General features: G+C 41.3%; 3 protein-coding genes across 7 annotated transcripts in view; 1 reads left to right on the forward strand and 2 right to left on the reverse strand.

The window, feature by feature from the left end:
- Positions 1-13: 13 nt before the first annotated feature.
- On the reverse strand, positions 14-5,512 carry thg1l (tRNA-histidine guanylyltransferase 1-like). Of its 4 annotated transcripts, none has more exons than XM_020591873.1 (7): positions 5,421-5,512; positions 4,909-5,022; positions 4,604-4,780; positions 4,334-4,503; positions 4,142-4,230; positions 2,552-2,659; positions 14-1,735 (listed from the first exon to the last, which is right to left on the reverse strand). In XM_020591873.1, the coding sequence occupies exons 2-7, from the start codon at positions 5,010-5,012 to the stop codon at positions 1,574-1,576; spliced, it is 810 nt and encodes a 269-aa protein (XP_020447529.1). In that variant the 5' UTR covers positions 5,013-5,022; positions 5,421-5,512; the 3' UTR covers positions 14-1,573. The 4 variants fall into 4 exon arrangements, with proteins under 4 accessions (XP_020447529.1, XP_020447521.1, XP_020447512.1 ...); XM_020591865.1 differs by having other exon boundaries at positions 5,263-5,478; XM_020591856.1 differs by having other exon boundaries at positions 4,909-5,479.
- Positions 5,513-5,696: 184 nt separating this feature from the next.
- On the forward strand, positions 5,697-11,877 carry lsm11 (LSM11, U7 small nuclear RNA associated). The gene is made up of 4 exons (XM_020591845.1): positions 5,697-6,438; positions 10,219-10,358; positions 10,444-10,527; positions 11,116-11,877. The coding sequence occupies exons 1-4, from the start codon at positions 5,982-5,984 to the stop codon at positions 11,401-11,403; spliced, it is 969 nt and encodes a 322-aa protein (XP_020447501.1). The 5' UTR covers positions 5,697-5,981; the 3' UTR covers positions 11,404-11,877.
- A 973-nt stretch (positions 11,878-12,850) lies between these two features.
- The window catches only part of clint1a (clathrin interactor 1a), a 14,225-nt gene continuing 7,397 nt past the window's right edge, over positions 12,851-19,678 (reverse strand). Inside the window, exons 5-12 of one of the 2 annotated variants that reach the window (XM_020595632.1) lie at positions 19,354-19,518; positions 19,057-19,234; positions 18,335-18,551; positions 18,159-18,249; positions 17,504-17,569; positions 16,516-16,817; positions 15,271-15,469; positions 12,851-15,145 (exon numbers count right to left, since the gene is read on the reverse strand). In XM_020595632.1, the coding sequence (XP_020451288.1) occupies positions 14,787-15,145; positions 15,271-15,469; positions 16,516-16,817; positions 17,504-17,569; positions 18,159-18,249; positions 18,335-18,551; positions 19,057-19,234; positions 19,354-19,518 (1,577 nt within the window). In that variant the 3' untranslated portion in view covers positions 12,851-14,786. Of the gene's footprint in view, positions 15,146-15,270; positions 15,470-16,515; positions 16,821-17,503; positions 17,570-18,158; positions 18,250-18,334; positions 18,552-19,056; positions 19,235-19,353; positions 19,519-19,678 lie in introns of both variants that reach the window. The other variant, XM_020595622.1, reaches the window with a different exon arrangement.

Genomic DNA, 19,678 nt, shown 5'->3' on the forward strand with positions numbered 1-19,678 from the left:
CTTTGAGAGCAGCTTTAAATTGACAGTCATATACTGTTTTATTTACAAAATGTGGGCAGAATAAAACAGGATAATATCACACTATTCCAACTTTGGACCAGACAGCATTACTGAAAGATGCTTAACTGCCAAGCCTTACCTTACTGCCTATGTGCTTTCTTCAATAAAACGAGCTGCTCGTAGTTGCAGTCTAAATATATTAATGCAGCTATGTAGCCAACCAAAACTACTGGAAATATTTTATAAGATATATTAAATCACACTTTTAATGAGGCTGTGCTGACTACTGCCTCAGTATTTTCCAACCAGCACCCCAACAGGCTTAAGTTTAGAAGCTGCATGTAAACACATGCTGTCTTTAAATAACTGCAACGCTTGCCTCCACACGCCCTGATTTCTATATGGCCACATGTGGAGTCACTGTGTTGAGTCTGGCACTGGCCCAAGTGAAGATCTCTTAAGCACAGAGTGGCTTTTTGTCCAACCTCTGATATTAGCAATATGTTTTTGCACATTTTATCCAAGTCATTATTTGTGCTTGTGAACGAATGCAATTCCAAATAAGAATGAATTGAATCCTGGTTACATCAAGTACAGTAACTACATGCTTTTAACAAGGTCACCAAACCAAAAATACAGCTCTAATACCTCTACAGTAACTGAGCCTACTACAGTGACAAAATATAGCAGGCTACCTCCACTTCAAGCTTCCAGCAGCCATTCATACTGAGCCGGTCATTTATAAGTGTGATGATAAATATGCCAGAGAGCACATGTCATAAGGATAGAGTTTACACAGGGTGTGTGAAGTATTCTTAGCACAGATGACAGTGCAGGCGGCTCCATCCATTCACATCTTTAAATGGTGTCCTGGCGGCAAGACAAGGCCTCTTGTTGCTGTCAAGATATTGGTTTCTGCTTTACTCTGCTCTTTTCTACCGCAGATACGCACTTACTTCCAACTGGATGTGATACTGAACACTTTGGAGATGCATTTCCTGAATGATTTAAATTCAAACATTAGGAGCTTTGCAACCTAAAAAAAAAATCTAGTTGAGATTCAAAAAGCCCCCACACAGATAAAAACCAAGGTAAATCATGTTAGACATGCAGAAACATATTACATAAGGATACAGTGCAGTTTTGGAAAACCAACCTAATACACTAGGCTAAAGAGGAGAGGGCAGATGTTTGTGAAAGTGTGAGACTATAAACTGTTGCATGTCCTCAATGTCCACTCATATTAAAGATTATAAAAATCATCTGCTTCCCTTTGAAGATCATCATGTAATTTAAACAAAAATCCTCCTACATTAAGGTAACATTAAGTTTAATACAAGGAAGTAACAATATGTTCCAGCTATGAGAGCAGTCTCACAGATTCAAAGGGATCCGTCTCAGAAAATGTTCAGAAAGTGTACTAAGCCATGGTTGCACATTGCCCGGCACGCAGTCATCAATCTACATTAGTAAGTGCCGAGCTGTGGCTGTCCCTCAGGAGTTACTGTTTGTATGGGTCCACTTCAACTCTTCTGGCCAGACTCCATTCTCTCCTAGAGCAGCACAGGAGCTGTTAGCAGTTGTCGTCCTCCAGGATGTCGGGGTGTTCCTCCCAGAACTTGTCTCCTATAATGTCACAGTGGTAGGCCTCCACCCTCCTCCTGCTGCGAGTCACAGGCACATCCTTCTCCTCTTTGTTTAGGAGCTTCATGCATTTAGTGACAGTTTCATCCCGCTTGACAGGAATGAGAAACTTGGTTAGTAGAGGTAAAGATAACTTAAAGGAATAGATCAACATTTTGGGAAACACCTCTCTCTGTGTGGACTACCTGCTAACCTCTAGACTCTAGAAATCACACCTGACCGAGAAATCCTCCAGCACCTACTGTATCCCACTATAAAACACAATGTGTTTTTACACCTCGATTTTGTATGGATTTAAACAAACTAAATGTAATATATTAATCAGGGTGAACTAGAGATGGTGGTAGGTGTTTCCTTTTTGCCTTTGGACAGAGCCAGAATAGCAGCTTCAAGTGTTTATGCTAAGCTAAGCTAACGCCCAGCAAAAAAAGAAAATAAATGTACATCCAAAAATGTCAAACTACTCCTTAAAAAGAAATAAAAGGCATTCTTTGACACCTAGGTGCAAATTTTTAATGCAATGCCCAGAGGAGGCCATGTATACGCAGCATTGTTTCTCTAGAGTCCTTTATAATTCCAAGTAATGCTAACCACATTCTGCAGAATGCCACATTTTTCTGAACCTGCCAGGCAGCAATTATTTAATTTTTTATGGTATGAAAACATACTTTCAGGCAAAACTGCAACGACGTGCACTAGAAATTCTACATGTTCGGACACAAGAAACCCAGCAAGGTAATATGAAAAAAAAACACTGACCAAAATAGAAGTTGGTAAGACAGGTGACACAGGAGTGGGGTCACTGAAGGAATTTAAAAGCCACATTCACACACTAAACATTAAAGATATCTAACACAACAGGAGCATTCAAGTGAATGTCAGACTCAAACCCTTTCAAACAGCTCACCTTCTCCCAGATGAGAGTGGTGCCCTTCCTGTGGAGGGCAGCTTCATTGTTGTAGTTAATGTCAAACTCTGCGAACAGGATCTCATTTTTATCTGCAGCTAATGTTCCCTGAGAGAGAAAAACGCAGACATATACATGTAAATATGACGAACATGTACAGTCAGTTTCATAAATGTTGGAGCAATGATACGTTTTTTTGGCATTTGCCATCTGTACTGTACATGCAATGTACACCACAATGCATTTGAAATGTGAAGATGTGAGTGAAGTCAAGACTTTCAGCTTTAATTCAAGGGGTTTGACAAACATGTGGCATTAACCATTCAGGAATTACAGCCATATTCATACACACACCCGTTTTTGGTGGCTCATAAATAATGAAACAAATGGCCGACAAGCTGGTGCACAGCTAGGTGTGACCTGCTCCCTTGTTACTCTGTGACTAATCAAGCAGGTAAAAGGCCTGGAGGTGGTCCTGAGTGTTACATTTGCATTTGGTAGCTGTTCACAAGAACTGTGTTGCCCTATTAAGGGGAGACTGTGTTTTATTTTTTATCCCTTCTGAGTTAGCTTAGTCTGCCTTTGCATCAGGAAGTGCTGATAGCTGGACGAAACAAGCTGTGTTCTTCTTTCTAACCATTTTAAGCCTCTAAAGAACATATGTCTATAACTGTGAAGTGATGTAGGTTGCAACATTAACGCAGGAGCTGCTGATACAGTTCTAGAGATGAATCATCGAGTCTGTTCTCTGCCATTCCATCACTGTCTGATTTGGTTCAGTAACCAAACAGGACAGGAACAGGCTCCAGAGAACAGTTCAGATGGCAGAAAAGATAATCGGTGCCAGCCTGCCCTCCATGGAGGACATGTGCACCTCAGGAGTCAAGGGGGTCAAGAGGAGAGCAGAGAAGATTTCTGCAGACTCCTCACAATCAGTGGAAAACCCCTGTTCTATAGAAAAGTACTACCTCTTCTGTTGAATTAGAGGTGTTAGTTCCTTGTGTGGATGCTAAATTTTGATCATCATACCGAGAACTGAGTAGCAACAGTGAACTAATTTGTGGTGTTAATCTGTTACAGTCAAGGCAGAAAAGCATTTTCATTAGCTGATTGATCAAGTCATTGTTTAATCTGATAAAATGTCAAAATTAATAATTATCCATCAAACCTTATAAGAAACTAAACCCATATCTTCAGTTGTTTGTCAACAATTCCATGAGTATAAATGAAGAAAAGCTTTTATTTTTTACATTAATGCTAAACCAGCAAATATGTGTGCTACATTTGATGGATGCCTTCCACAGTTTACAACTTGTTAGCAGTGTCATTAATTAATCTCCCTGAAATCAAGGAAATTGATCAACCAAACTGTTAACACCACAAGGCAACAGAAATGTATCGTTGATGTGGCACAGTACACAGAGCAATAGTAACTGATGAGAATTTAAAAGTTGTAACAATAGAAAGTAGCGTTTTTACCATTTGGTATTATTATAGCATACAGTATAGTTATAGATACACATGCACCTATACCAATTTCCACACAATATATGCTACATTAATTAACTTTGAATTGTGTTTCACTCCCACCTTTAGGCGATCCTCTGCCTGGGCTGTGGTGAGGCCTCCCTTCTGTACTAACGTCCAAAACACTGTGTTGTACAAATTATTTATGTGACCTGAAAACCATAAAAATGTGAGTACAGTTGGACTTATTTTACCTGAGTCAAGTTCATGAGAAAAGTTATCTAGAAGTCATTGTAGAACATGGCATTCACTTACAATCAGCTTGCCTCCAGCAGAGGTAGTCTCTAAGGTTGCGGTTGCTAGGATACAGGATCACGCGTCCGTCAAAGCCTGGTGGGTACAGGAGGGGCTGTTCCCCAAAAAACTCCTTCCAGTAAAACACAAAAGAGGAGGAGAACTGGGAGGCTACATGCGTCATGAGTTTACTGCCAGAGGAGACAGAGAAAAGTGAAGTCAGACAAAATGGAACAACACATGAACATGTGTGAGAATGATGTTTCTCTTAAGTTAGCAAAACCTCAGTACCTGGCTCTCCTCTTGAACCAGGTGGAGGTCCTCTTGAAAACAAAACTGAACTCATCACTTTGACCATAAGCAATGGTGATGTCTTCCAGTTCCTCCATGACAGAGCATGCACTCCTGCCCATCAGGCCTAAGGCTCTGTCATCATTGGGCTTTGTAAACTTGTGCTGCGCTGCAAACCTGACACAAAATGCAGAAGAATTTCAGAATAACAGTGCAGTTTCAAATACTGCATCAACCTATTGATTTGGAACATGACTTGTGTGTTCACAAAAGTGACAGATGTGCAGCTTGAAAACAAAACTCACTTGTGGAAGTTTCGACCATCCAGTCTCACAACAATGTAGCAGTTTCGTAGACAAGTGTCATCTGTTTCAAAGGCCCGGACATACTCAAACTTGCTCTTTGCCATGTTGCCGGAGCTGGTGAAGAGACGGGCCAAGTGTTGGACACTATAAGTCCTGACACGTCTACCTAATCTGCAGGTCTTTCCAATTAGCATGAGGTTATATATATATATGGTTATATTTTCAGCCAAGATTGAACCACAGTAGTGTTATTTTGACATCAAAGCCAATTTAAGACGTGATCTAAGTCACAACGATGATTATGGAATAATTAATCTTAATGTCCGTCTGTCCTATCGCCCTATGGGTACTTACAATCGAATGACACGTATAGTGTTAGTCCACTGCACCTACAATAACCAGCAAGTTAACTACGCCTTCAGATCGTGCGTTAATATCCGGTTATTGGATTAAAACAGCTATATCATCAATCGATATGTACATAACACCAATAACTAAAACAGTTTCCTCACATCACACATGTTGATTTGTGTTCAGTCCATCTACGAAATCTGTCGTAACGGTACTGCAAACACACTGAACAGACGTTCCGGCGCGCAATCCGGAAACGAACAAGCAATTAACTCAAAACAAACAGTCCGTTGATTCTAATTTTTTACACACCCGCTTTAAAAAAACAGCCATCGTGTAGCAATTTATTCTTGTGCGCCTCCGTGGGATAATCTATTGTAGAAAATAAATTTTTCGTCAAATCAGACATCATCTGTGTTCTATCGCCATCTTGTGGTTAAAACGGGGGAGTACAGCCAAAGATCGTACTGCAGTTGTAGTCCAGTTGGAAGCTAAATTATTTCCTGGCAGAGTTCTTTGAGCTTTTAAGGATTTGTATATATAGATAGCCATTCTTATAAAATTATGACAGGGACACTGAAAAAACGCATAAAATAACCAGACTGGAACTAAAACTAACTATTTGACTGGCATCAACAGGAGCAGAGTGAAACCTGAACAGACAACAACTGCTTTCCCAGGATTCATTGCTTCACTGTGTGTGTTCCGTGGTTGTTTCAAACATGGAGGAGAGGGAAAGAAACCGTGTCAAATTAGACAGTAGAGGGGCACAGCCAGCATGTTCAAGTACACCGCCAGTATCGGAACATAGAGCGGAGACAGACCTTGAAGCTGTGGACGATAACGCAAAAGAAACAGATGTCTGCTCAGATAAGTTTGACCCTCTCAGGGCCTTGTACTCTCCGACTGTACAGCTTCCTTTTCCAAACATCAAGTGTTTTAACAATGTCGCAGAGTACGAGAGCTTTCTCAAGGGCGGCCGTGGCAGAGCCAAACCGGAGAATGTGGAGAAAAAGAGACTGAAAGCGATGAAGGGGGCGGCGGACCCGGAGCGCATCGAGAGGCTGAAGAAGCTCATGGTGAACAACCCGGTACCAGAGCCCGAGGACGGAGAGAGCAGCAGCACACCGCGGAGGAGGACGCAGAAACCCCCGAAAAATGTCCTGACAAGGATGCCCCGTAGGTTCACCGAGTCTCTTAAATAATAGCTTAAGATTCCTCTATAATATTATCACTTTATGACCTGTTTATGGCAGGAAACCTTTAACGTTTTCATATTATATGATACCTGTAGTTTTCGTCTGAGCAAAAAATAATTGCATATAATTATAACCGAGCAGACACTGCATAATAAATAGCTTTAACGTTACACTATAGTGCTGGGCAATGGTTAAAATCCTTAATCAAGTTAACTACATGATTTTTCTGAGATTAACAGCGATTAACTGCATTGATATGAGCAGCATTCAGTAATGAATTCCAAAGTAGTGTATTGCGCACTTTTATTTTAAAAGTACCACTATATGAACAAACGTGCAATAACATTTGGTTTGCAAACACTTTAAACAAATAAGGTGCTTTTTAACAGAAGCATTCCCTTTACGCAGTAGCAGCAAATCTCAAACAATGTAATCAAATCAAATATAAAACCAAAGCTGGCAGGGCATTAATGTTTTTTTTAGTTTGTTATAGAAAAACAAGTTATCCTCAGAGTCCAGAGCCACAATCATAACATTATAACAGGCAGCAACATTTATAAACCTGTTTTCTTTCTTTTTTCTGAACAGATACCAGCAGAAACATTTTTTCTTTTATCAGGGAGCAGCATAAACAGTCAGTGTTCAGTAGCAAGTGTCCCTGATAGAGTGAGGTGAAGTGGAAGAGCACAAAGCCAGTTGCTCAAACACACAAGGTCATTTACATTTTCAGATGATAAAGAAACTCTCTTCTTCTGTACAATATGACCAGCAAGAGTAAACAACCTTTCACAGGGTACGGATGTTGCAGATGTGGCCAAGTATTTCTGTGCAATGTTGGCACGTTCCTTGCGTGTCTCCAGGTCTATTCTGAATGTAGACTTGTGTGTGGTGAGGACATCCCTCAGTGGCTGTTCAATGCTGGCATCAATGGTGTGTTTTACATCTAAGTGATACTTCAGACTCTTAGTACTCCGGTGATAAAAAAAAAATTCTGCATTGCAGTGGCTACAAATGACTTTGGTTCTATCAAAGAGATTTAAAATGAAAATGTCCATGTAAGAGTGCTTTAATCGTGAGGTTAACACTTTAAGTTGCCCAGCCTTAGTAATTTAGTAAAACATCTGGATTAATTGGTTCATTTTTTTTTTTAGAAAGTTTTAACAGCAGATTATTCAACTTTAAATATCTGCTGTTGGGAGAAGCTGGGTTTATTTCTTCCACTTCTGTGGTTTCCTCAACCCCAGAAAGTGACGAAATCTTTTCCACAGAGACTTTGGTTTAGTTGTCCCTGTGACGATCTGTTCAGAGACCCCAGCATTCTCTGTCAGTTCATGGTGGATCGTGAGGTTAACACTTTAAGTTGCCCAGCCTTAGTAATTTAGTAAAACATCTGGATTAATTGGTTCATTTTTTTTTTTAGAAAGTTTTAACAGCAGATTATTCAAATTTAAATATCTGCTGTTGGGAGAAGCTGGGTTTATTTCTTCCACTTCTGTGGTTTCCTCAACCCCAGAAAGTGACGAAATCTTTTCCACAGAGACTTTGGTTTAGTTGTCCCTGTGACGATCTGTTCAGAGACCCCAGCATTCTCTGTCAGTTCATGGTGTAAGGCACCAGGGAGAGAGTCCTGGTCCTCACATTGTCCATCCTCATGCTGTTCCTCAGGGTCATCATGCTCTTCACAGCTGGTGACTTCCTTAGCATTGAGCTTAGCTAAGAGCTGGTTGTTGAGTGAGACCTGCATGTCGAGCATGGTTCTCAGTGGCTCCAGTATTCTCTCATAGAGCATGAACTTGTGATCAGCTTCCTTCTGCATGTTGATCATCTCCTCTGCCATCTTTTGACCAAGGCTGTCTTTCTCAGTCCTTAAAGTCTCGATCATCTTGAGATCTTGCTCCGCCCTGTCGGCATGAGTGAGCTTTTCAGTCTCTATCTCACGCTGAAGGGCGTCTTTCTCCACCTTCAGGGTGTCTTTCTCCGCCTTTAGAGCGTCGATCTCCACCTTCAGGGTGTCGATCAGCTGGGGATCGTGCTCCACCGTGTCGCCGTGAGACTTGCTTTCCGTCTCAGACTCACTGTGAAGACTTTCCACCTGCAGCTTGATAAAGGATTCAGTCTTGGCTTTGTGGTAAGCCAGCTGTTCCTTTGTGTCACTTAGCTCTTGGCTAAGTTGGATCCTCCAGTTCTGTTCATAGATAAAACTCTCTCTGCCCCTGCTCAGCATCCCCTGAAGCCTCCTGATTTCCTCATGAAGGGCTTCGCAGTTCATGCCTCTACTGAAGTTCAGAAGTGGTCTGATTGCCTGTGAAGCTGCAGTTCTTAGGTGAGCTGCTGCGCGAGACTCGGTGACGTCACGAAGATCAAAGCCATGTCGCCGATGACGTCACAGCTCTGAATGCTGCAGAGTTTCTGCATGTTTACATTCAAAATCGCAATCTGTCAGTCCAATGTGCTGTAAGCTAACAGGCCACTGTAGTAACATTCAAAACCATTTAAAACCTGCAAGTTAAGTGAAAACATGACTTTCCCTGAACTCAGAGTTAAACTCCATTTTCACCTTAAGCGCTTTGAGTAAGTCTTGTTTTGCTGTTAAAAAGTAGACAGTTTGTATTTCTCTACTATTCTTGATGCTGGGCAGTGGTGGTTTTGGCATGGGCGAACCGGGCAGCCGCCCGGGGCGGCATTTATTCATGACACGTGGTTGGTTGTTCTTGATCTGCAGTGGTCAGTGCCTACCAAAAGTGATCTAAGGAAGGTCAAACGGTGAACCTGCAACAGGGTCATGGAAGTCCAAGGCTAACTGATGATGGAGTTGACCTGCTCTATATTAAACTTTTACATTTCATTCATAATTGTTGAAAGATTTCATGTTGTTTGAATCTTTGGTAAAATAGGTGAAAATGAGAAATACTGTACATTGTTCTCACAACCACAGTTTTCACTCCTTTGACAGAAATGATTCACTGAATGGTGGATAAATTTGCACTCTTCCTGGCAGTACAACTATGGAAGCAAACAGATTCACAGAAGATGCTCAGTGAGCTACAGAGTGACACATGCTCCAACAACTGCTGCCTTGACTCCTATGTACACAGTATTAGGCAGGTGGTCATAATGTTATGGCTGATCAGTGTATGTTAGTTGGACCTGCTCTGATTATTATGTCCACCCCAAAAACACACATTTTAGTTCGAATAATCATTAAAATATTATTTATAAGCACATAGACTACTGCATATATTTAGGTAACAGTGTATACATGAGCCGATAAGATAATTTAGAATCCGACATGCTAGCATATAGGCTAGCTGTCAAGACAGCCCACCTGGTACACATTATGGTCAAAATTTAAGGGTTTCTTATCAAGCATGGTTATCCCTTTGCTTGAAATAAAAATGACCAATGCAAATAGAGGTGAAAAATAACCAAAACCAACCTGAAAGTGCCCTAGTTAGGTTTTTGGCAACCACAAGCTTCTCCCAGGTTCTATGAATTTCTGGAGCCCTACTGGAGGGACAAACACATTGGTGTTGAAAGTATTTCACACCCTCCAACCCACTTAGTGAATGCTGGTGCCTGTATGGAAGCATCTGTATTCACTGTGTTTCTCCACAGACTTTACTTGCACATCATCTATGGAAAAGTTTGCTCTCTGACTTCAAACTTCTAAACTCGAGCTGTAACTTTTGAGTGATTTTTTTTTTTCTAATCGGGGAAACGTCTCTTGTAGAAACACTTGTCTTCTGTCTGGTGTCTTCAGTGTGTAAAGGCAGTCCTTTGGGTGAGCTGTACCGCTGCGTCGAGGAAAGGATAAGGGTCAAAGTTCACATCAGGACCTTTAAAGGACTGAGGGGAGTGTGCTCTGGCTTTGTAGTGGCCTTCGACAAGTTCTGGAACATGGTGAGCATTTTCAATGTGTATGCTGAATCGGAAATAATCCACAACATATTTAATTGCACATGTGACGTTTTTATTTCTCTGTCAGGCAATGGTAGATGTAGACGAGACCTACCGAGAGCCACTGCTTGGAGAGGCCCTCTACCATGAGAAAGCCCTCACCATCTCACGGGTATGTAGCAGTTTTCATTGTACATCTGACTGAAAAATGTTCCTTACTTAGTGATATAGTTTTTAAGACTTCAGTCCCGGTTGCCTGAGATCTTTCTACAGCTGCTGCTCCTTCTTGCTCCTTTATATCCTGCAGAATTTCAGACTGAGCTGCTTTCATAAAACGCAGCAAATGAACACATATTGTAGGCACATTTTTGATAAACAGTTGCAGTCAGCTCTGACTTCAGAGATGCTCTTTTATTTTTCTGTGCTCATCGCTAAAAGCCAACGTGTTTTTACCAGGTGAACACATTTAATGCAAAGCAGCAGCAGTCGGAAAAGTCCGGTTTGTTCACTGACTTAATATGATAATGTGAGAGTGAACAGTAGACAGTGAGGGTGTCAAAATTAAAACCAGCAACACTGGATGAGATGTGCATCGCTTTCTGTGCATCCCTCATGTGTAAGAGTAGCACATTTATAGAATGGAAATGTCTTGAATGACTACTGCTGAAACATTACACATAAGTGGTTCTGATAATGGAAGGATGGATAGAAGTTTAAAATTAAGCTTTATATATCTATTGTGACTGAAATCTTTGTACAGCTGTTTGAGAAGCTAAATCTCCAGGAAAGCACAGGAGGTGATGAGCCAGCAAAGAAGCACGAAGCCCCCAGAACTGCTCCCAAAAGCCGGTCCTCTCACCCTGCTAGCAGGGGGGACAGTATGCTGTTGGACGCTGTTAAAACCAAACAGGATAAAGCCAGAGTCTCAGTGAAGGCCCAGACTCCAGAGGCCTGTAAGAAGATGTATGGCAAGGTCCATACACGCCACATCAACCAGCTTTTCATTCGGGGTGAGGACATTATCCTGGTTAACCCACAGCCACTCTGACATTTGTTTTCTGCTTGAGATTTGTCCTGAAAAAAAAAAACATTGTATTTTCACCAAACTTAACTACACTCAGTTAAATTTGAACCTAATTTTTTGCTGAGCATGTGTAATAATGTGTGAGAAATACTGTCAAACTGTCAGAGATCTCTGATTTAATTAGATTCAGGAGAATCAGACAAAAATCAGTTATATCACATTGATATGGTTTTTTTCAGCCCACTAGAGAAACATTTATTTTGAGGAATAAAAGCATTTCCGTACTAGTCGTTTCTCGTCTTTTTTTTTTGTCAGTCACTATGGAAAATGTATTTTGACATACTTCTGCCACAGCTTCAGTTAAAACTGTATTTTCTATTACCCAGCAGGTGGCAGTATAAACACATTGGTGCCATCTGCAAGGCCACTGTCATCTCAAAGAGCCCGTCCCTTTATGTTGCTTTTCCCCATTAGTTTGAACAGGAATGACAGCGCAGTCTCAGTGGACTTCATAAATGCATTATGAATAATTGAGTTTGTGAAGCTAGAGATTGCAGATGGCACTCAAAAGCTGTCATTTGTCTTGACGTCTCAGATTGCTTTTATTCTTTAATGGGCACATTACCCATAAAAGCACAATTTACTGCTTCTCGTGGAAGTTGTAAAGATGTTTCCTTTTTCCTCCCTTTAAATGGCAGAGGTTACTTTTGGGTGATGAGTAACAGAATGATTGTATGTTGCAATAATGTTTCTGGGTTTGCTTCAACAGTTTTTGATATACCTTTGTATTTTAGTTCTTAACTTCAGAGAGTTTGACCTTCTTTCTATATAATTTTATGCCATAAATAGGACAAATTCTATCAGTAGCCGAGCAATTCATCTATATATTGTTACTTTACATATAAAGTATCAGAATATTATTAGTATAGCCCATTTAACAATGCTCTCTCCAGAGAGGGAAAACGAGGTCAATTGTTTAATGCAAGCCGTGTTTTAGTTGTGTTTGTCAGACCCGTGTGTTCTAACAAACCTCAATACCATATGAGAAGCACACAACATTGGGTTGAAGACATGAGCCACAGTTGGACTACAAAAGCTTTCGCTTGAGTGCATTATATTAGTAATCAGGCCAGGCCGCTGTTCTCACTAGGAGAAACTACATTTCATCCATTGAATAAATACTGAAAGGTTGAGGACACCAAGTATCAACAGTTCCAGTTGTATTTAGCAACTGTCATAATAAGAGTTAGAACTCTGGTATCTGAAATCCATTACTATTTCAGCTGTGACTGTGTACTATGCCCATGTAAAATGTGGCAATGGAAATATATGGATCTGGTGTTTGGCAGTTTCCATTCCCTTCACTTATATAATTTAAAAATACTTTATTTACTGAAGATTTTTTTTTTATTACAACAACGAAGTTAACAAAAATCACATCAAGTAAATGTAATTTCAAAGTCCAGCGCGATGGCTTCACTTTTGCTGCTTGAAGCTCTTTTGAATGAGGCTAATGACACAGCACACCAAATAACACACACCATTAACAAATTCTAATCAGCTGTTTAATGTAGTTGATAAAGAATCGCAATGTGTAAATCAATTCAAAATGGGAGTAATGTAAATTGATTTTTTTCAAAAGATTTTATATTTGCATATACTAGTGTTTCAGTAACAATCCCATTTTAATCAAAATCAAAATCATATGAAGTAGATAACTATGCATAAAACAGTCTCTGCTGACATATTTTAGAAAAACAGTGAACAGATTTTGGTCATTTTAATGCTTCAGACTTTGATGCAAGGCTACAATGTGTTGGTGTGCTCAGCCTCTTGAGCCCTTGGGAGAGTAGGAGAGCACAACTTTAGTCTTCCTGGGCCTGCTGAATCCACCACCTTCTCCTCTGGTCAGTGAATCATTTACCTTACCGCTGATATACCAAAAATGTCAGACCGTGAAGACCGACCTATCACTCATTACAACGGTCAGGAGGTAGCCACCAGGAGGCACTTGAACCACTGAAGTACAATGTTGGGTACATCTAACAGTTCACCTAGATGGTGTGCAGTGGAACAGGATTGTTCATTGCGTTACCCCATAGTACATCATCATCCGACTGCCATGGTGTACTGCGTGTGTACAAACTGCATCCCAACTGTTGAAACAGCTTCCCCTCACACAGTTGTTTATACCTTGCTAACATGCAGACTTAGACTGATGACTGTTAGGCTGCTGAAATGTGTAACAATAAAACTGAAGGTGCGAAGGCAGGATTTGATGCATTGAAGAACACTTTAACAGATGCATGATGCAATATTAATAACAGTCGACATCAGCACTCGAGTTGCTGACCTAATGGGTATTTTCATCTTGGCAATTCTGGGGAACTAAAGTTAGAATCAATAAAAAAAAAATGAATGAAAGTGAATTACACAAATGTATCTGATATCTGTACAGAGAGTATACTTGGCTTGAGGCATAAGTACAAATGTTTGTACACAGTACAGAAGCTCTGTTCTGGAAGCTGTCCTCAACACTGCACAGTCACACTGCCACCTTCAATGAGGTTAACTGAAGAGAAAAGGCAAAGGTCTTTCAGGCACTCTGCTGTAAAAGAGCCCACAACCCCTGTATGGGGCTCTTTCTACACAGTGATTATCTCATTTGGACGCAAACTGATAATATTCTTCATATGTAAAATATATAGATATATACCAATAAGAAAAACTACAAATGAAGGAGAATCTCAAATCTTTCACTCAAAACACTCAGCCACATTGGGAGTGTGTGGACATGCGTACAAAGAGAAGGTGTCAGTGTGCTTTGTGATAGGTCAGCTGTATCAGATTTGGTCTGAATGATACAACTTGCATTGTTACTCTCTCTCCTATAGGTACTTCATAAGTTATTTTTAAGGGCTGCAGATTTCTATTTACAGGTCAAAGGAAGAGCTCGGACAAATAAGAGGTAACAACATTCTTAAAATGTACATTAGAAAATTATAATTAATGATCATGTTATCAGAACCATCATTCAGTGAAGTTACTGAGCAATGCATCTCAAATTCTGCAGCTCCTGATATATATTTTTGCTAATCTGATGATTACTCTTGATTGAGGTTATAAAGCATTGAGACATTCTCTCGGTGGCACACACTCATTTCTTCTCGACTTATAACCAACAAGGCACAATATCATCTGTGTAGTCTGACCACCACCCCAGACCAGACAGATCATTGGTTCAAACAACACACACAGTAAGGAGATTGCAGGGTGTTGATGCTATGATAGTTGACATTCAAGTACTCTTTGTTTGCAGCTCAGAACAATTCCTTCACCAGGGGATGGAGAGAGAGAGAGAGAGAGAGACTGACACTGCTCCTGATTATCTTTGCTCTCCAGCTTCATCACTTTCCAAAGTTACCAAAGTCAGCAAAGGCATTGTGTTTGGGCTGTTGGACCATTGCAGGGTTCATCCCCATCCCCATAGCACCAGGCACCCCCATGTTCATACCTCCTTGTGGCATCCCCATGTTCATACCTCTGTGTTGCATTCCCATGTTCATACCTCCTTGTGGCATTCCCATGTTCATACCTCCTTGTGGCATCCCCATGTTCATGCCCATCCCCATCATGCCCGGGTTGGGGGCCATGCCCATGCCAGCTCCAGGGTGCATCATTGGATTTATGGCTGGCCTGACTGCACCAGGTCCAAGGCTCATGTTTGAAAATTCCTGGGGGAGCATGTTGGCAGCTACCTGGTTACCTGAGAACATCAGAACAAACTCAATGTCAAATTTTAAATAACATTTGATTCAGTGTACCCTGACTAAGAGGGAAAAGCTGTGTTCTGCTTCCACTATTCATGACAGATCTATTATTACTTCTCACCTTGTTGGAGTGTGTTGAGGCTGGGCTGGCTAGGCTTGGGGGGCTGTATGCCTGGACCTAAGAAGTCCAAGTTAATGTTAACAGAGGGGTCTGACCAGGTAGAAGGGAGGGATGCTTTGGTTCCAGCACCTTGAGGGGCAATTCCCTGCTGCACAGGCTGTGGCTGTGGCTGTAGAGGAGTCCCCATGTTTTGGAGGGGCTGGTAAAAACAGAGATACACACAAATACCACATTAGACAAAGTGCTAATTCAAATGCTATTTTAAAAAAAAAAAGATAAAAACATCCTGACATTTATAGCAATATAATACAAGAAAGTTCCAGCACTGAAAAACATAATAAAAATAAAGATGGTTATAATTCAAGGCCCTAAACCTGGAGCCTGACCTACTTAACCCTGATATTATCAAAGCAGCCTGCTACTGTATTTTTCTGAAGTCATTATAGCAAACAATCTAAAATGACTTGAGTAAGGTGGGTGTCTTCTCAGTGGAAAAAAAAAAAGTAGGTCACCAATCTTTTAACATAGAAATACAGTCAACATGTACTGGCTTTTGTTGGATTCTTAATGTTTTTGTAACTCAAATCTGATTCTTCTCATTCCTTGTATCAGTAACAAGAGGAGTGGGTGCTTAGTGGATGGTCTCTGGGGGAGAGGAGCATCTGGTGAGGGTTCATATTAGCCTCCTATCATCATGCTTGTCCTCCATCTTTCAATCACACAACCTACGTCTCTATCACAACTACATTCTGACTGATGTGGTCAACAAGGATCAGTGTTTAAGTGAATACAGTAAAAGTGTGAAAAATGAATTCTTTTTGATCTGGAGCAATAGATCAGTTATATAATTTCTCACATTTGACATTTATCCATTTCCCACTTTAAACAGGATATTTATCTTTATGTGCACAAGGACAAACAACAAGCCTGTGGTTAGAAAATACAAACAAATTCATCTGGTTAAAAGCAATATCTAAGAATAGTGGCAACAGAATTTATAGGCAGAACTAATTCTATCAGTCAATACTGGTATCTGTGATTTAAAAAATATATAACCCAAAATAACACTGAGCTTTATCAGTCTAGCTGTGTGTCCTTCATAGCAGAAAGCACAAAAAGCATGGCTATTTTTCTGGAGATATGATGCCCACACCTCTCACTTATGCCGCCATCATGAGTCTTTTAATGATCTGTACATCAGGAAATTATTTAAAAATGTGTATGTACGAGTGCAATCGTGTATACCTGTGACCTAGACTGGGGTAGGGCTGTAGTGCTCATGCTCTGTGTGCTGCTCATGCTAATGTTAAGGCTCTGGGAGGAGGTGAGGGACTGAGTTGGGCCCATCAAGTCAAACAGGTCTGCTGAGGCAGGACCAGAGCCTAGAGCTGAGACTGAGGCAGGAGCTGGGGCAGGGGCAAGACCTGCTGTCATGGTTCCAAAAAGGTCATTTCCACCGGTGTCAAGAGTCTGAGCACATGCTGGCATCTGACCTCCAGGGAAGGCATTCCACCCTCCAAAGTCTCCATTGCTGCTAGAGACTGGTGCTGCTGCAACAAGAAAAAGAAAAAGAGACAGTTGTGTAAATGTCTGTATTTGAGGTGCAAACAGTGATGTTTGTATTGTGAGCTACGTTCACAAAAGCAAACTTGAACCTAGTAAAACAGTTTAGAATGCACATCTGAGAAGTAAGGCCAGTCTAGTTTTATCCAGAGCAATGACCACTGGTGCACCATTTTAAATTTTCATTGAACTGGTCAATCTTGTTGTTTCTCTGTCTCTCAGTTCCTCTCAGCTGCCTCCACCCCCACCAACTTCTTCCTCTGTCCCTGTCTCCTTGTCATCCATAACAGGAGTTGATGTGTGTCTGTTCTTGTTATGCAGAGCAGGTAGCAGGCTCCATATGGCCAGGGCTCCCTCCCAGCAGCCCTCTGAATATTCTAGCAGTATGGCTGGCACAAAACACCACCTACTTGCGTGCGTGTATGCGCGCGCCTGCATGCACACACACCCAATCCATAACAGGAGTTGATGTGTGTCTGTTCTTGTTATGCAGAGCAGGTAGCAGGCTCCATATGGCCAGGGCTCCCTCCCAGCAGCCCTCTGAATATTCTAGCAGTATGGCTGCCACAAAACACCACATACTTGCGTGCGTGTATGCGCGCGCATGCATGCACACACACACACACACACACACACAAACAAACAAACAAAAAGAAATAGTGAAACCAACCAGATCCCGGGGAGAGGCCAACACCGGCAGCAGGTGAGGAGAAGTCAGCAAATCCACCGATCAGGTCTGCATTGAGAAATTGACATAAACATGTCAGTTTTAACTAAGCGAGCTCCAGGTGTCATTCTAACATAGTTAGCATTCCTTCAGTGTCAGAAGTGTAGAGGGAGAGGAGGGGTGGTGGCAGTGGATGGGTGGAGGAGACCAAACATCTGTTCAGTGCTTCCACCTTCTCCATTCACCAGAGACTACTCCAAAAACATCTGGTGCACTTAGTTCCTATACATCAATTCCCTCCCCCCTGCTGTCCACAAAAGCTGAAGCATCAGCAGCTGGGCACTGTCACTGCAAAGAGTCTAGTCCTGGAGTCACTGTAGAGTTGCCCGTTTTGTACAACAATATAATGCTGAACATAAAGGCTTTCCAGGATTTACTGGATGCAAGAATATACAACATATAAATAAATCATAATTGGAGCTGCTAGAAGGTGCATTTTTCCTTTTGGGCAGAGACAAACTGTTTCCCTATGGTTCCAGTCTGTGTGCCAAGATATGCTGAACATGTCTTAGACCAGGTTTCTAAGATTCCATTTGTCTCAGCTAAAACAACAAACCAATGCAGCTTACAGAACATCTGGGTATATTTGACATCATACCTGGGGAAGCAGGCTGGGTCGGTGTTGTGTCCACCATTAGTAGGTTAGCTAGGCCGGGACCAGAGGACTGAGGGACTGCTGCTGGCTGGGGCTGTAATAATGAACATTATACAAAAAGATCAACACACACAGGACACACAAATACACGCACAACAGCTCACATGCCCTCCTCCTACCTGTTTGTTGGTGGTGTCTGGACTCTTGTCTCCTGTGTAGTAGGCTGCAGCCCCCAAGTCTACCTTCCGGGACGGGACCCCTCTCTTCCGTGTTGCTGTTGTCTCTGTTGCTTGGACTATGTGAACACTCTTCGTGGTAACAGTCTCCTCGGCATCTTTGAACTCTTTTCTAGACTTTCCACTCTGAGATGAGGAGCTCCGGTCCTCGTCATTGTCACTGTGAAGAAAATTATTCAGATAAGACTACCAATTATGTGATTGCATATGATTCTCTTTGTAAATACTCTATCCATCAAGGAACAAAAAGAATTACAATCCAAACCCTGCTTTGGATGAAGCCTCTATGTTATCTACTGTAATCATCCAAGTAAACCTGGTTCTTTTTTTCTCCATTCTGGCTATTAATGGCCTGATCAGTCATTATTTTACAACTTCATCTAGCTTTATTCATAATACAATTGAAAATTGACTTGTAGCTTTAATATAGATTTCTGAAAATAAAGGCACATTTACTGGCACAATACTGATTTAAGAACCTTTAACAGCATCACAAACCTTAACCTTAGCAACAGTCCTCTATTAGTTTAAGAGTGACAGTTCAATTTTTCTACTCTTAATTTTTGTTGGTGGGGGCCTTCATTTTGTTTATATTTGGAACATGGTATGTGTCTTCATGCTTAACATGGTGCTAAATATCATATGCTGTTTCGCTCAACTCCTACCTAAATCGATCTGGTGAATCGTCTCTATCCTTCTTCCTAAATCTGCTGATGGTATCATCAATGGTGCTGCCGATTTTGTCGCTGATCTCTCCCAATTTCTCGCTGAATGGAAACTGCCCTTTATTTTTGTCCCAGTCGTCGTCCCACTTTCCCCGGTTATCGTCATACCTGTCCCCCGCTGGAGGGAAAGGAAAAGGAGATAGAAACCAGAAAAAGAAGATGATTTTACTTAAAACCTAGAAGTTATTTTAGTTCATTTTTAAGCCATTTATATTATTTGCTAAACTAAGGACTCACGGTAACTTCGATATCCCATGCTGTCAGAGGATACTCCAATGTATTTGTCTCTGTTCTTCTTTGCCTTTTTCCGTTCTTCCCTGAGCCTTTCATCGTCCTGGACAAATTCCACTAGCTCCCTCACCTTCTGACGTACATTCACACCCTGGTCCTTCCCATTCTCATCTAGGGACAGTGACGTGGAGACAAATGTATAAATTAGCAACTTTGTCTTAACTTGAAAATGTACTGAAACCACACACAGGCAATAAACATGCAATATCTGTACAGGAAAAGCTCAGTGCTCTTGCCCGGCAACATCACCTTATACACACACATAGCTGGA

Source organism: Monopterus albus, unplaced genomic scaffold (assembly GCF_001952655.1).
Source record: "Monopterus albus unplaced genomic scaffold, M_albus_1.0 scaffold2.1, whole genome shotgun sequence".
Taxonomy (NCBI): domain Eukaryota; kingdom Metazoa; phylum Chordata; class Actinopteri; order Synbranchiformes; family Synbranchidae; genus Monopterus; species Monopterus albus.

Bases quoted from the DNA above. Each gene is read 5' to 3' on its own strand.
- lsm11 (XM_020591845.1), top strand. From the start codon at position 5,982: ATGGAGGAGAGGGAAAGAAACCGTGTCAAATTAGACAGTAGAGGGGCA. The intron at 6,439-10,218 runs GTAGGTTCACCG...TGGTGTCTTCAG, and splicing joins TGTCCTGACAAGGATGCCCC to TGTGTAAAGGCAGTCCTTTG. The intron at 10,359-10,443 runs GTGAGCATTTTC...TTTCTCTGTCAG, and splicing joins TCGACAAGTTCTGGAACATG to GCAATGGTAGATGTAGACGA.
- thg1l (XM_020591856.1), bottom strand. From the start codon at position 5,102: ATGCTAATTGGAAAGACCTGCAGATTAGGTAGACGTGTCAGGACTTAT. The intron at 4,231-4,333 runs GTAAGTGAATGC...TATGGTTTTCAG, and splicing joins CTGCTGGAGGCAAGCTGATT to GTCACATAAATAATTTGTAC. The intron at 2,660-4,141 runs GTGGGAGTGAAA...TTTCTCTCTCAG, and splicing joins AGGCAGAGGATCGCCTAAAG to GGAACATTAGCTGCAGATAA.